A 16,114-nucleotide genomic window follows, 5' to 3' on the forward strand; every position below is an offset into this window, starting at 1 on the left:
ACAAGGGGTCTATACTGGGGGGGGCTGCACAAGGGGTTTTTACTATGAGGGGGGCTGCACAGGGGGTCTATACAATGGGGGGGCTGCACAGGGGGTCTATACAATGGGGAGGGGGGGTCTGCAGAGGGGGTCTATACAATGGGGAGGGGGGGTCTGCACAGGGGGTCTATACTATGAGGGGGGTCTGCAGAGGGGGTCTCTACTATGAGGGGGGCTGCACAGGGGGTCTATACTATGAGGGGGCTGCACAGGGGGTCTATACTATGAGGGGGGACTGAACAGGGGGTCTATACTATGAGGAGGGGCTGCATAAGTGGTCTATACTATGGGAGGGGTTACACAGGGGGTCTGTACTGTGGGGGGGGGGGTTACACAGGGGGTCTGTACTGTGGGGGATCTCCACAGGGGGTCTATACTGTTGGGGGCTACACAGGGGGTCTATACTGTGGGGGGGCTACACAGGGGTTCTATACTGTGGGGGGCTACACAGGGGATCTATACTGTGGGGGGGCTACACAGGGGATCTATACTGTGGGGGGCTACACAGGGGATCTATACTGTGGGGGGCTACACAGGTGGTCTATACTGTGGGGGGGGGCTACACAGGGGGTCTATACTATGGGGGGCCTACACAGGGGTCTATATCTACATTATCTGTACTCAGAGATATCACTGTGTTATCTGTGGTGTTACAAAGGACTGCAGGTGACATCTACATTATCTGTACTCAGAGATATCACTGTTAACTGTGGTGTTACATAGGACTGCAGGTGACATCTACATTATCTGTACTCAGAGATATCACTGTTATCTGTGGTGTTACATAGGACTGCAGGTGACATCTACATTATCTGTACTCAGAGATATCACTGTGTTATCTGTGCTGTTACATAGGACTGCAGGTGACATATACTACATTATCTGTACTCAGAGATATTACTGTGTTATCTGTGCTGTTACATAGGACTGCAGGTTACTACTACATTATCTGTACTCAGAGGGATATCACTGTGTTATCTGTGGTGTTACATAGGACTGCAGGTGACATCAGTTGACTTCTCCAGGTTGCAGAAGTTCAAACTTCATCATGCCTGTTTATTATAGGAGTTTTGCAGCATGTGGCTCTTCAGGTTGCAGCACTACAACCCCCATCATATCCAACTGGCAGTTCATGATGAGAGTTGTAGTTTTTCAGCTGGACAGTCAAAGATTGGAATACAATGATTAGACAATGACACAGTACAGTCCATTAATTATAGGGGGCAGTAGTGCAGTACATGAGGTGGAGGCAGTGACAGGGCATTAGAACATGGTGGCACATTAGAGTAATTGGATATAACGTTAGATATGACTTTGCCTGATCGGGGGAGGGGGGGGGGCCCAAGCTAAAAATTTTGCACCAGGGCCCATCAGCGTTTAGCTACGCCCCTGGATGTTAGTTTAAAGTGGACTGCTGGACAACCTCTTTAAAGTATACCTGTCGTTTGTAAAAACTTTTGACATGTCATAGAGACATCTAAAAAGTTTTGATACGGGAGTGAGTATTCAGACCTGTACCAATCGGGAGAACGAGTGGGGAGTGTTCTCTTCCCTCTCTGTGTCGAGCTCCACAGACTTACATTGTGAGCCAGACACGATGCAGACACGATGCAGTGTGTCCTCTCCTGCTTGTTCTCCGAATCTGTATGGGTCTGAACACTCAGACCAAGGACCAATCAAAACTTTTGACGTGTCTCTATGACATATCAAATGTTTTTAGAAATGACAGGTACATTTTAGGCATTACATGTGCCCAATCAAGTCAATAGATTGTCTATATAAAGAAAAGTGGTGCAGGGAAAGCAGGTGGTGCGCTAACTTCTTTAATTGCAAAACAACTGAAAATGCTTGTGCGACTGGCCCGCACTTATATACACATGGTACATACAGCACAAAACTGCTATTTAATCTGATTCATTTATTATTAAGTACATATTAGTTCTTTATGTTAAGCATTGGCTGCAGAAATGAAAGGCTATGGATTCAGAATATACTCAAAGCCTTCTGAGGTGTCTTGGTTGATGGCTTCAGACACATATTTCCCCAACTTTAATTCTTCTGCAATAAGCACCATTTGTTCTACCATCTCTTCAAGTATTTCATTCATCTGGAACACAGAAAATGAATTATAAGGACAAACATTCTTAAAACATAAAGAAAATGGTGGTGTGATCCATGAGATTGCATGCTTTAGGCAGCACAGGAAAAAATACTTGTTTAGTGGTTTGTCATTATTTATTCATTATCAATGGAGCGGACGGGCCGGATGACACTGTGGGGGCGAGGCAGTGCTCCTTACAGTGCTCCTAGCCGAAGATTACCCCGAATAACAGTGCAGGACCGGTGCCGAGGAGTAAGATAAGACACATACCTTCCTCCTCAGCGTCCTGGGTGCTATCAGCAGATTAGATTCGTCTAACCTGCTGATTGTTATTAAAGGGGAGCTATGTGTAAAGGGCTAAACCTAATGATCCCCCTTTTTGCAAACTATTTGCTGCAGACATAGGGGGAGATTTATCAAGCTGTCCTATAGCAAATTGTGGTCGATAGCAACCAAGCACAGCTCAGCTTTCATTTCTCATACTGCTCTAGTTAAATAAAAGCAGAATGGTTGCTATAGGTTTGACAAATCTACCCCATAGCCGTATTATTGACTGCCTGTTACTGTTATATTAGTTAGCCGCACTAATGGTTCTTGCATCATATATACATAAGGTATATATGTGATTGTATATAGCTTGCCAAGAAGACAGGCCTCTGTGCTTTACAGTGTTGTTAGGATGTGCTGATGTGGCAGAAAATTTTCTTGGATGTCCGCTACAGCATGAAGTAAAGATAGTGATGCAGGCCTGAGCCACCATGCAGTGACAAGTAGTCACTGGGAAGAGCAGTTTAGAGGAAATAAATTGGGTCTGGAGGAGAAGGGTGCTGCCAAGAGAGAAGAGTATAGATGGTCCAGGTGTGGGCTCAAACATTGGTAGTGCTGGTGGACTGGAGGCTTGTAGAAGATTTGCTCATTGGAGAGTTGGAAAGATTGGTAGTAGGCAAGCAAGGTCCCCTGTGTTTTGGAGCGAGCAGGACCCGGGGAAGAAGAGGTTTGGCTGCTTTGCTGAATGGTGCCTTGTTGTCAGTGAACTGACAAGTAAATACTTGTGAGACAAGGCTAGGGAAGGTGGTCCTAGAGCAGTGTACCATTAGCCAAGGAGGGGGAGCTCTGTGTAAGTTCGCTGTGACAATATTATCAGCATGTTTAAAAACCTGATAAGTTACTTTATTTAGCTTCTTTGCAGCTGATAAAAAAATCTAATTATATATAAAAGAACCAATCTTATATTTGCTCCCATGTGTGGTAAAAAAAACATACTGCATGCTTTATGTATATTCATCCTCCATTCAGTCCTTCTGTTAAATCATATGACCCCTGATCCCGACCGTCCAAATCGTACAGTGGAAAGTGAGATAGAAAGGTCCTCATAGAAGATGCTGTGGATCTAATAAGAGTCAGTTGATATAAAACAAGGAGGTCAAAGAGGTTAATCAGCGCTACAAAAACATGGCCACTTTTGCATTACTCTTGTCTCCAGGTCAGGTGTGGTTTGCAAATAAGCTTCATTTACTTCAATGGAACTGAGTTTCAAGCCCTACCCAATCTGGAGACAAGAGTGGTGCAAAAGTGTCCATGTTTTTGTAGCGCTGGATCCCAAGTACAAATGGGGGAGGGGCAAAAATAGCTGCCCAGGGTGTGGTTTACTAATTTAGCGAAAGTGACTGCAGTTGGAAAACCAGAACAAAGGCAGGAAATTATTCCTAGGAAAATAGATAATCAGAAATTTTATTAATGTGAGAAATGGAGAAAGTCCTAAGGGTTTTTATGTGCACGTGAAAAGATCCAGAATAAGTTGATGATGTTATATTTGAATTAAAATTTCACTATTAAACTATGCAGTATAACTCCTGCAATTTTCACACTGGCCCTAGAGCATACACAAGAAGGTGACATTTCCTGTTTTCTGCAGTTACTTGTCATGTATGCTGCACAGACTGGAGCAGAGAGGACAGGGAAGTTAATAATAGCTCATTTGCATGGCTGGATATACTATGCATTACATATACACTCCCCCGCACTCTAAAGAAAAGGCTTTCAGAGGCTACTTTTGGGAATTGTACCTCTTGGTGAGAGAAATCAGTGAGTGACGGCTAGACATAACTCTGACATTTTTTTGTAGATGGGGCACGTCATTGGACAGAGACAAGCAGGCTGACATAAAGGCTATTCTGAACAAAATTTGTAGGAGGCATTGGGAGCAGTAGTTACCTGAGGGTGCACATACAGGGCAAACAGGCTCTGCATGGCCCAGAAAGAGAATTATTTGGCCTGCCAACAAGCAGGAGCAGCACCTACAGTTTCTTGTTCAGAAACAGAAGGCACCTTCATCACATGCCCCCATCTGTGACAATTTTCAGACACAGATATTTGGTGTTGCTGTGCCTATTAGGTGTCTTGCCATTGACACCATTGTCTTCATCTGCTAAGATGTCATAAACAAGAAGCCTGAACTTCTACTGACTGGAACTATTTTGTGTTAAACCCTTAAAGCAAATGTACCACTTTTTTTACTGAAAAAACATTTTTATACTACCTAGTCAGAACTGACAGCAGCACTTAAACAGTTAAAATAGCTTGAGAGGGCTTGAGCCCTCTCTATACCTCCTTAGCGACACCATGACAGGTATACTCGTCACGTGTTGTTAATAGATTAAGCAGCATATCCAGGTTTTGATGACAATTCGGTTTGAGTATGGAAGTGTGCAGTGAGCACTTCAATCCTGCCATTGCTGTGGCGTGACATACTGCCCCAGCCGATGACCTGAGAGGCAATTGTATATGAAAGTCATCACTGCTAGCAGGACTATAAGGGACACTAACAGTTCAAAGATGTGAGCAACGACTTCCTGTGGGCACATGTGTTTCTCTTGGCAGGGCTTCCAAGTGGAATTTTTCAATGGAATACCATGGGAATGCCATTGCCAGATTGCAACACTTTCTTGGCCTGCTCGGTTGACATATTTTTTGGGGGAATCTATCATTCATGTGACCAGATGGGATGCTAGCTTTGGCAACTTACGAGTGCACAGGATCTACAGGCCCAGGCCCTGCTGTAACAATTGTGAGCAAATGTGCTGGAAGTGCCATACAGAACCTTTATGCATTCACACAAAAAAGTTTCACTCGATTTTTAACAACTTCTTGCGTTGTGTTATTACATATCGGGGAAGATATACCAAAGGGTTTAAAATTTAAACTGGTGCAACTGCCCACAGCAACCAATCACAGCTCAGCTTTAAAGCGTAACTGTCATTTCAGGGCCATTTTTCTGAAAACATTAAATATCAACAGTACAAGCGATTTTAAGAAACTCTGTAATAGGTTTTATGTACTAAAAGAGTTTCCTTCTGTGCTGAAAAAGCAATCTCCCAGCCTCCCCCCTCACATCAGATGAAGCAGGATTTCTGTCTCCATTATATGGCTATGGAGAGGGGAGGGGCTGTTAGGAGTGACTGAGCATGGAGGATTTCTGCAAAGCACAACACCCTGCAATCTTCTCTCAGTAAGTTCATAGATAAGCACTGACCTTTCTGACACCTGAATTTAGCGTTTTAGGTGCCCAGAGAGTCTACAAACAGCTGACCTTCATGTCACCTCTTCCTGCTCCCTCATCTCCCTCAGCCCCTCCCCCCTTCATAGGCTTACAATGGAGAGAGCAGAAGCCGTCTTCACTGGCTTCTCTGTAATGAAGACGTATTTGCCTGATAATGCACAGATAAGAAGTCGGGGGGGAGGCTGGGAGATTGCTTCTTGAGTACAGAAGGAGGCTTTTTTGGCTGATTAAACCTATTACAGAGTTTCTTAAAATCGCTTATACTACTGATTTCTGCAATAAAAAAAAACATGACGGTTACGCTTTAAGTTCTGGTGAAAGGAAAGAGGAGCTGTGATTGGTTGCTGTGGCCAGTTTGCACCAGTCTAAATTTTACACCCTTTGATAAATCTCCTCCATCATGTTTATATGTTCTAGATCATGTTCTAGAGTAGATCAGGTTCTATATGCTCTTCCTTGTCACTCTCTGGTCCATAAAGATTGTAAAAATATATAATATAAGGCTGGGTTCACACTATGTATATTTCAGGCAGTATTTGGTCCTCATGTCAGGTCCTCATAGCAACCAAAACCAGGAGTGGATTGAAAACACAGAAAGGATCTGTTCACACAATGTTGAAATTGAGTGGATGGCCGCCATATAACAGTAAATAACGGCCATTATTTCAATACCACAGCCGTTGTTTTAAAATAACAGCAAATATTTGCCATTAAATGGCGGCCATCCACTCAATTACAACATTATGTGAACAGAGCCTTTCTGTGTTTTCAATCCACTCCTGGTTTTGGTTGCTATACAGCCTCACAAATACAGCCTCAAATATACATAGTGTGAACCCAGCCTAAGGCTGGGTTCACACTGCAGTTTTGCAGTCCATGGTTGACCACATTTTTGTGCATGTTAAAAGTAAATATTTTAAAAGGGACTGTTAAATGTTAAATGGACTGCAAAAACACAGTGTGAACCCAACCTTATTCTATGAACTCCCACTCTGAAGCCCACACACCATGCTGTACTTAAACTGGAAAGATGTCCATGCATCCAATATAGCCACCTGGAAGTTAAGAATTCTAAATTGAATAGCTTCAACCACATTCCAACAAGATTCAATCATAAACAGAATGACATTGATTGAGCAATTGTAATCTAATGAATACTCACCACAGTACACAGATTTTCCTTATATTTCTCTTGGATTATTGGATCCACCTGGCAGAGACGGGATTCTGGAGGTGTACAATCCAAACTTTCCCCAGAAGATACCAGCTCCTTGTTCTCTTTGGACATGATTGATGACTTCAATAGTTTTTTGTCATCCTTGCCTTTTAATTTCCTACTGTTTGGCCGTTCCTATAAAGGGAAAAAAGTAATTTCTGAGCAGATTACCATATTTATCGCTTTATAAGATTGGGGGGAAAACCCAGTGCGTCTTATTAAGTGAATGCGCTCCTGCAAAAAAGGCACTCACCCCACCATCGTCCCACCGTCACTGCCCTGGCCGCCAGCGCTCCTCCTGGTCTCCTAACTGTGCACAGCGTCCCTATCCTCTCACCAACAGGAAGCGCACCTACTAATTTCTTTACTACAAACATGTGCCCCTGGTGGCACAGCACTGTAAAGTTACTCCTCCCCTCCCACTTCCTCCTTCCAGCAAGCCAGTGGTCCTGTGTGTCAGGTTGTTCTGGGAGCAGTGGTGCCAGAAGGTCAACCGTCAATGATCTGTAGCCTCTGAAAGCTTATTGAGGGTTAACTCCCTGGCACCACTGCCCCCCAGAAAAACCTGATACATTTTCCCCATAGCAGAAGGGGGTGACTGTATTGTTTAAAGAGGCTTTCCAAGCAAAACTGACCAATGAGCTATTCACAAGCTATCTTCTATTTACCAAAAATAACTGCCTACATCTACAACAAAAAGTGCAAAAATTTCGAGCACTAGAGGTCTCACTTCCCCTCAATCTGTTGTTCACTACTGTTAGGGCCCTATTACACAGAGCGATAATTGGCCGAATTGCTCCGTGTAATAGAGAAAAAGATCAGCCGATGACAACGATCATTGGTTGATTGTGTCTTTTGTTCCTGACCTAAAATCATCGGCTGCTGACCGTGCATCACAATGTGTAATAGTGATGCGCGGCCAACGGCTGACGATTGTGATTGTGTAAGATAATAAACTGTATACATACCTCTCCATGATCCTGGAGTTCTGCTGCCCTCTGCTTGCTTCCCAGAGCCGCCACTGTAGCTTCAGAGTGGGTCTCTGAACTGACAGGCCACTCAGCCAATTACTGGCTGCAGCAGTCCTGGCCAGTGATTGGCTGAGCGGCCTGTCAGTTCAGGGACTACAGCCATGACTCCAGGAAGCGAGCAGAGGTCAGAAGACCGGGGACCGTGGAGAGGTATATATAAAGTTTAAGGCAAGGGCTGCATGGGCATCCCTAATGATGTCCGTACAGCCCTTGCTAAATGATTATTGAGCCATGTAATAGACCTTTAGGCTCAATACTTCTCTGCAAGACTAGGGTGAGAAAAGGGTGAGAATGCCTGGGCAGTGTACTTGTGCTCTGTGATTTAGTCTCTGTTCTCTAGAGAATCTACACTGTTCCTGAAAGGTAAATCAATGCTTTCTTATCTCTGACAACTTGAAGCGAATGTACCATCAGTACATTCGTGCATATGGATAGAACAGGCTTTAGTCATCTTCTGCTCCCCGGAAAACTTCTTTAACCCTTTCTCCCTTAGCATGCCATCCATAGTAGTGCACTGTGTAATTTATTCCTCTGCACAATGTCAGCCTGTTCAGTCTAATGCACTTTCACCAGCACTATGCTAAGGCATAGCATTAAAGATGCTAGGTGCCCTGCTTTGATTGGCCAGACAAGTAAGGGAAAGAAGTTATCTAGGTGTGTATTAGTTTTGAAAAGCCCAGCTCTTGTTCCACCCCCTGAAGTAGAGAGAATGAGAAATGAGCTGGGCACCATGGCAAGGACTCTTAGGGCCCTATTCCACCAGATGATTATCGTTCAGATTATCGTTAAATCGTTCGAATCTAAACGATAATCGTTCTGTTGAAATGCAGTTAACGATTAACGACCGAACGAGAAATTGTTGCTCGCTTTATAAGACCTGGACCTATTTTTTCGTTGCTCGTAAGCAAAACGTTCGCAAATCGTTCGCATTGAATAAGATGTCTTTCGGTCGTTCGCAGTAGATACGAATGCAATAGCAAAGAAATAGCGAAGAAAAAACGATCGCAAATACGATCATAAGTAACGATTATCATTCTATGAAAATGAGTGAACATTTTGAGGTCTTTCGCAATAGCAGTTATTTGAGATCGTTAATCGTTAACGATTATGCAAACGATAATCGTCCGGTGGAGTAGGGCCCTTAGGCTTTATTCACACGTTCAGTGATTTTCAAGGTCCATGGATGAAGTCCACTATGTACCTCAGTGTTCAGTGAAAAACCATCCGTGATGGCATCAGTTTTGTATCAGTGTCCGTGTTTTTCATGGATCTGTTTAAAGCTTCTTAAATTACATTTATTACATCACATCCATGTTTTTCATGGATTGCAGGGTTGTCAGAGCCATGCAATTCCTAAAAAACACAGATCTCATAGACTTCTATAGGGGAACATGGACAACTTCACGCAACATATGAATAAGGCCTTACAGTCTTAAAAAAAACAGCAGAACAGTTTTGCAGATTAAGAAAATAGAGGCAATTACTTATGCAAATATACCCTTAGAGATCCCTGTTTCTGATTCACTGAGGAACCCCCAGTGTCTGTTGTGCCATTAGGTCAGCTGTCACAGTCTGAATAAAAAGCCTCATAGTCGGAATAATAAGACCTCCACATATTATGCCACTAAACTCTATTTTAATCCTCTGTGTAATTCTGTCAATTATACGCTTGCAAATAGCACCTGAAGTGGGGACTTCTTAAATTAAAATTACACGCTGTCGAAAAGATTATACTCTGTAATTAAACAAAACCTAGAATGATGTAAAGATGATGTCAGGGAAGGGATTGATGTCTGTAATGTGCCTAGCAATTTATGTCAGTGAAGAACATACTGTTACACTTCATGACTTACTGATTTATTTATAAGGCACCTGATGAATTTTACAGACTCAATTTTCATATTAACCCCCTAAAAGAGTTTTATGGGCAAATGTCCTTCTGTCATTACATTATTCATTGGCCACAAAATAATAAAATAAAATATATGCATCTGTTAGGCCATTTCTAGTGGCCCTATGGGAAATGGCTGGGAGCCAAGCCCAGTGATATGAGCTATTTTACCTAAAAAAAAAAACTGTAATTCTATAAATTATTAATGTGTTATGCATCCTAATTTAACAACTTTGCTTAGTAGGAAAATGCCTTTAAGTTTTCCAGTAAGACCAAAGACAGACTAGCTTTTATGGATGATATGATGATACATCAAAGAAGAATAAATAGGTTACAGCCACTGTATCCATTCATTCACCCAGATGTGGAAAAATCCTACAAGAAGTATGTATAGGCAACCATAATTTTCTGTTTTCTGTTAGATATTGGCCATGTCAGGAATGCAGGACTTGAATTCATAGCAATTTCTGTGATATAGTCACCATAAGGAAAGGGGTTAGCATGTAGATTCTGTGGAAAAGTCACAGGTCAACCTTATGCTTATTAAATTGAAACCCATTATATAAAAGATTCTCATTCTTTAGTGTCAGGAAAAAAAGAATATGTATGTTTAGCATGAAATCTACAACACCATTTCAGGGGAATCCGTCAGCTGTATTTACTGCTAAGAGCTACAGACACCACAGGATAGCTGTTAGGTAAATGGTACCTTTCCTGAAGCTGTGTGTTTGAGCGTGTGTATAGAAATCGAAAAAAAAAGTGTGTAAAAATTAGGAAGTGTAAAAAAAATAGGTAGAAGAGAGTATGTGAGCTCTTTGCAGCATACTGTATAAATGACGCTAACAGAATCCTTTAAATAGTAGATCAGATTATATCTAATCCTCGGAAACATCTCCTTTATCTAATTGAGATGTACATGGGAAAGGAGTTTACAGAGCAGCTAAAGCTGGTGATACAAATGGGATACCATTCCTCTGAACCACAGCTGTTATTCCCAACTTGTCCATAAACATGGATGCTTGGCCAAATGTACATGCCTATTTAAAGGGACTCTGTCAGCAGGTTTATGCATTCCTATTTCAGGGTAGCTTAAACTAGTGACAGAGAAGCTGAAGAGAATGATGTATCACTAACAATGTTCTTTGCAGCAGGTTCAGAGATATCCTCCTGAATAACATGGACAATAAGGAATTCTTTCAATTTGTGCATGTGTTCAGTAGTCCGGGATATTCATGAGCACCAACAAACTCCAACCACCAGCTGCTGATTGGCAGCTGGAGGGCGGGGGAGGGCTGCAGCACAAATATTCTCCTGCATATTAGGAGAACATAATTATGTAAGGTTGAACATAATTATGTAAGTAATACATTGTTCTGTTAAGCATTTCTGACACTAGTTTATGTTGCTTAAATCTAGATTACCTTTAAACAAAAAGAATGAAAGAAATAAAGAGGTAACTAGATTACTGGACATGGGTCCTTGATTTATTGAATAGATATGTTTACCTAACAGCGTACCTCTTTCTCCGATTTGTCCCTTGCTGGCTTTCCAGCCTTTTTCTCATCTTTCTCCTTTCCACCAGGTGTCCTTTTATCCTCCTTCATGCCGCCTCCTCTCTTTTCTTCTTTGCCTCCTTTTACACGTTTTTGATCCAACGCTAGAAACAAGATGACCAGAAATGTTAGGTTTCTAAAACATATCTTGTTAATCATATCTAATAACATTGCAATGCTCTCTTTACTTTTTATAAGTGACCACCTTAAAAAAACAAAGCATCTACAATCACAGGACATATAACTCTTAAAAAAAAAAGAAAAAAAAAAGTTTTCAAAAGTCTAAAAACAAACAATAAAGATTTATATTACCTCCTTTCCCATTATACAAATATAAATATTTTAAAAATAAACATATTATATATTGTAGCGTGCGGAATTGTCAGATCTTTTACAATATAACAAAATTGTTCCTGCACAGTGAACAGCGTAAACAAAAGAGGGAAAAAAAACACCAGGATTGCTGATTTTTTAAAATTTTATATTGGAAAAAAAAAAGATTATAAAAAGCAAACAAATTTTTATTTTACACCAATATGATACCAATAAAAACTAGAGATACTGGCCCAAAAACTGACGCCCCAATCAGCCCTATAGGAGGAAAAATAAAAGCGTTATGGCTCTTAGAAGGCGTCAATGACCTTTGGCATGGAGGGGTTAAACATAAATTTCTTAAAAAAGACAAATCTGGTCAAATCCAAAAGTACATAGCACATAGGGCTTCAAAATGCAGTTTAGGAGAAGAAAAGGGATTACAATAGTGTGCTTTTTCAAGCACTATAATAATTCAGAGACCTTCTAAAAGTTATATGGTGTACTTCTAGAGACGTAAGTTTGCAAAGGAAACCATTTCTCTGAACTAAATGACGCTAATGGTAGGTGTCGATGTTTCCTTAAGCGTTATAGTTAATGATAATATCCACGTTGGCAGACATGACTACCCTGCCCATACCATGAGTCACAATTATCACGCTCAGCTTTAATGCTCACGTGAAGATTCTGGATGTAAATAAAGCGCAGGATTAATATCGCCTGATATAATGACAGGAAACCAGCTGATGTATGAATAATACCAGAATAGATATCTATTACACAGGCCACATGGTGATTGCATCAAGAAATACAGCGGGGACTGAGGGATACTTTTACATCTTCTCATCTATAAGACTTCTACCACTTTTAGTGTAAGAAACTCAAACTATAGCGGAATATAAACAGAAAGCTTTCTAGCACCTATATGTATAAATGTGGTCAGAAGAATAAACCACTGCTATACTAGGAGTAAATAGGAGTAAATAACAGTAAATAGATGCCAAGAGCGGTGCCAGGCTACTGTATACATAAACAGTATATGATAAATAATAAGTCATAAATGTGGAAAGAACGCTACGGACTGCTGGGAATCTATGGACTATGGTTAGGTGCTGTATTTTCCGGCGTATAAGACGACCCCTAAATTTAAAGAAGATTTTCAGGGGTTGACGTTATACGCCTGAAAATGTTAACCCCTGCCTGACCACGGCAGGGTTTACCGGCTGCAGCAAGCTGGAGTCCAGCTGCGGTCAGGCAGAGGTTAATTGAAGCAGGAGGCAGGAACCCACCACCCGATTCCCCCTGGTGCAGGGCCCCCATTGAAAAAAAACAAAAAAACAATCCAACTTACCTGTCACCCATTCCTGGCAACCGCCCGTCTCCTGGCACGTTCCTGGCGCAGGCAGCTTGATGCAGAGACACTGCATGCACCGGAAGTCCACGAAGCCTCTGCCATTCTCCTGAAGCATCTGAGCAACTGAGCATCTCCGAACTATTCCGATGAAATCCTCGGCTGCCGGGAGAGCTTCGGGAGAATGGCAGAGGCTTCAGGGACTTCCGACGTAGGCAGTGTCTCTGCATCACAATGCCTGCGCCAGGAACATGCCAGGAGACAGCAATTGCCCGGAACGGGTGACAGGTGAGTTAAATTGTTTGTTTATTTATAGTTGTCGTTGCATATAGGACTACAAAGTGGCAGTCAGTAAAGATTACCTCACCAGCACTGCCATTAGACCACAAGAGAAGTTTAGTTAACAAAAAAAATTTTTTTTTTCAGTTGCCTAAATCAGGGGTGCGTCCTATAGTGAGGTGTGTGTTATAGTCTGAAAACTATGGTATTTATAAAATAAAGAGGATCAAAAAACAAATGATAAATATAAGTAATAAAGGAATACTACAAATAATCATTATTTAAAGCAATATAAATAAATAACTTATTTAATCCGGACCTCAATAAAGAACCCAAATAAATCTCAAACCTGGATCTTCAATGATAAATTCTGCTGCCATATCCTTATCTGGCATTCCGAGTACAAATCGTAATTCCATGGATCGTTCTACAAGTTCATCTATAGCTGCACGCCAGAGCTGCAAACTAAGGACACATATTTAAATATATCAAGATACAATCCAATGAGATGCAAACAGAGACCTTACATTCTGATTTGTTTTCAAATACCCTTCCAAATCTGTTCTGATGGGGTACAAAGTCTGCGGAGCAGTGCTTGCTGCTTTTTTCTTGACACAAAGGAAATGATGCTTAGTGCTTTCTGCTTGTTATAACAAAAACATCAGACTAAAACGACACAGCTCTGCTGTGAAACAGTAGAAAAATCATTAAAGGGGTTGGCCACTTTATAGTAAAATTACTCTGTGTACAGTATTAGTGTACTCACTGCCCTTACTGACAGCAGCTCCCTAAGTACCCCATATAGAGCTAAAATCAGACTCCCCTCCTCCAGGCTGTGCTGTCCTGCTCTGTGGTGAGTCCGTCCATAAAATGGCCGACATAGAGGAGCATGTGACCATGCTCTGACCCCACTTTTCTCCATTGGCAAATACAGGCTCAGTGGTGGACACTGGGGGGTGGGGCATGGTCACATGCTCCTCCATGTGAGCCATCTTATGGACAGATTTACCACCACATAGCAGGGCAGCCCAGCCTGGAGGAGGGGAGTCTGAATTTAGCTCTATGAGGTAACTGCTGTCAGTATATACAGTGAGTATACTCACTTATACTGTACACTGAACTATTTTACTATAGAGTGGCCAACCCCTTTTAACAAAAAAAAAAAAAAAAGTCAAGCTGAAAAACATTTTTTATTTCAGACTGTTCAAAGCATGTGGTGACCGCAGTCTAGGAGCATAGCCATTCTCCAATAAACATTCTATAAGCCCCACTAGCTCTTATTACCCTTGCCATTTGACTACTCTCCCCTTACCAATCTCACACAGCATAGATTATTGCCTTAGGCTATGATCCCACTTCAGAACATATCATGCAAAGGCGGCCGTCTCATTATATAGACAGGCGATAAAGAACATTATCACTATCACTATTAATGGCCGACTATGTAACGAGACGACAACTATTGCCCGATATGTTCCCGAAGAGGGAACATAACCTAAATCGGTGTCAATGCTGCAGTAATTACAGGACTTTATTAACAAGCAAGTTCCCTTTACTTACACAAAAACAAGTTCTGAGTTCCTTGGGTAAGATATTGATATTATTTTAGCTATTTGTCTTTCACTCTTTCTAAAATCAGTAGTAAAGGGCAGCAGTAATCCATACTTAATCCTTCTCTGCCCCATGCTGTAATGAGGAGAATATGCAACTTGCAAATGTAACTGATAAACAGTATAGGGCACTTGTTTTCCAACTCTAGATTACACACTTGCATTTACACTTAAATGCCTATCCTGGTTGGATCCCTAAAGATACAGTTGAAGGTGATTTTACTCTTTTTTTTTTAATTCACTGGCCAGAGCAGACATGTGTATAGGAGCAGGCAGCACAAATAAAAGTATTGAACACACAATACTAGTGGCCACACTTTCCTTCAGATACATTAGTCCAAAATGGATGACGTGCACATTTTTTCAGGGAGGAAGAAATAGGAAGCTGGCAGATGGCCGATCCAATTTTGTTTCACTGAAAAGAGTCTCTCGCTCATTTCCATATTTATCTTCCCTGAAGTGAAATACATTTCTCAGGAAACCCAAGGAATTTACACACACAGAATACGTACCAAGCGTGATGTAACAGGTCTAGAGGAGCTTCCTGGACTGGCTCATTCAGTTCAGTGATATTTTTGTTCAGCTGCAATAGGAAAGTTTCCCTTGCTTCATCATCAGGTATAGCCATGGCTGCCTGAAACAAAGATGTAACAATCTAGGAAAGACATTCACATCCTTCAACACCTGGGAAGGCCTACAGGCTGAAACTTACAGCATCAGGGAGATTGTGACTGGGACAGACACTTGCAGGCTAAGTTCACACATAGTATTTTGGTCCGTGTTTCAGTCAATATTTTCAAGCAAAAATAAAAAGTGGAAAAACGATAATTTGCACTTTTTCGTTACAACCACACAAAGTCTTTTTTTTGGCCATGTGACAGACGTTTTTTTGGATGGCTGTCATTTTGTGTGAAATAAAAGCCGTTTTTTTAAACCAATGGCTGATGTTCCACAAATAGCAGCTGTTACTTGGAAGTGAGATAACAGCCGTCCGTCAGACAGCCAAAAAAAAGTTTTTGTGTGGGCAGGGCCTTCCTGTGTTTTCAACCTATTTCTGGTTTTGGTCCAAAATACCAAGATATTGACCGAAATACCATATGTGAACATAGCCACAAGCTGTATAAAACAGTCTTGTTCAGCAGGCTACAAGCGTTTTTAAGGCCTGTTCACAC

General features: G+C 41.6%; 1 protein-coding gene across 1 annotated transcript in view; it reads right to left on the reverse strand.

The window, feature by feature from the left end:
* Nucleotides 1–1,858: 1,858 nt before the first annotated feature.
* Nucleotides 1,859–16,114, reverse strand: part of MYCBPAP (MYCBP associated protein) — a 57,494-nt gene continuing 43,238 nt past the window's right edge. The window contains exons 15-19 of the mRNA XM_069951790.1: nucleotides 15,455–15,576; nucleotides 13,682–13,797; nucleotides 11,355–11,494; nucleotides 6,862–7,050; nucleotides 1,859–2,146 (exon numbers count right to left, since the gene is read on the reverse strand). Of these exons, the coding sequence (XP_069807891.1) occupies nucleotides 2,015–2,146; nucleotides 6,862–7,050; nucleotides 11,355–11,494; nucleotides 13,682–13,797; nucleotides 15,455–15,576 (699 nt within the window). The 3' untranslated portion in view covers nucleotides 1,859–2,014. The remainder of the gene's footprint in view (nucleotides 2,147–6,861; nucleotides 7,051–11,354; nucleotides 11,495–13,681; nucleotides 13,798–15,454; nucleotides 15,577–16,114) is intronic.

Source organism: Dendropsophus ebraccatus, chromosome 14, assembly GCF_027789765.1.
Source record: "Dendropsophus ebraccatus isolate aDenEbr1 chromosome 14, aDenEbr1.pat, whole genome shotgun sequence".
Classification (NCBI taxonomy): Eukaryota; Metazoa; Chordata; class Amphibia; order Anura; family Hylidae; genus Dendropsophus; species Dendropsophus ebraccatus.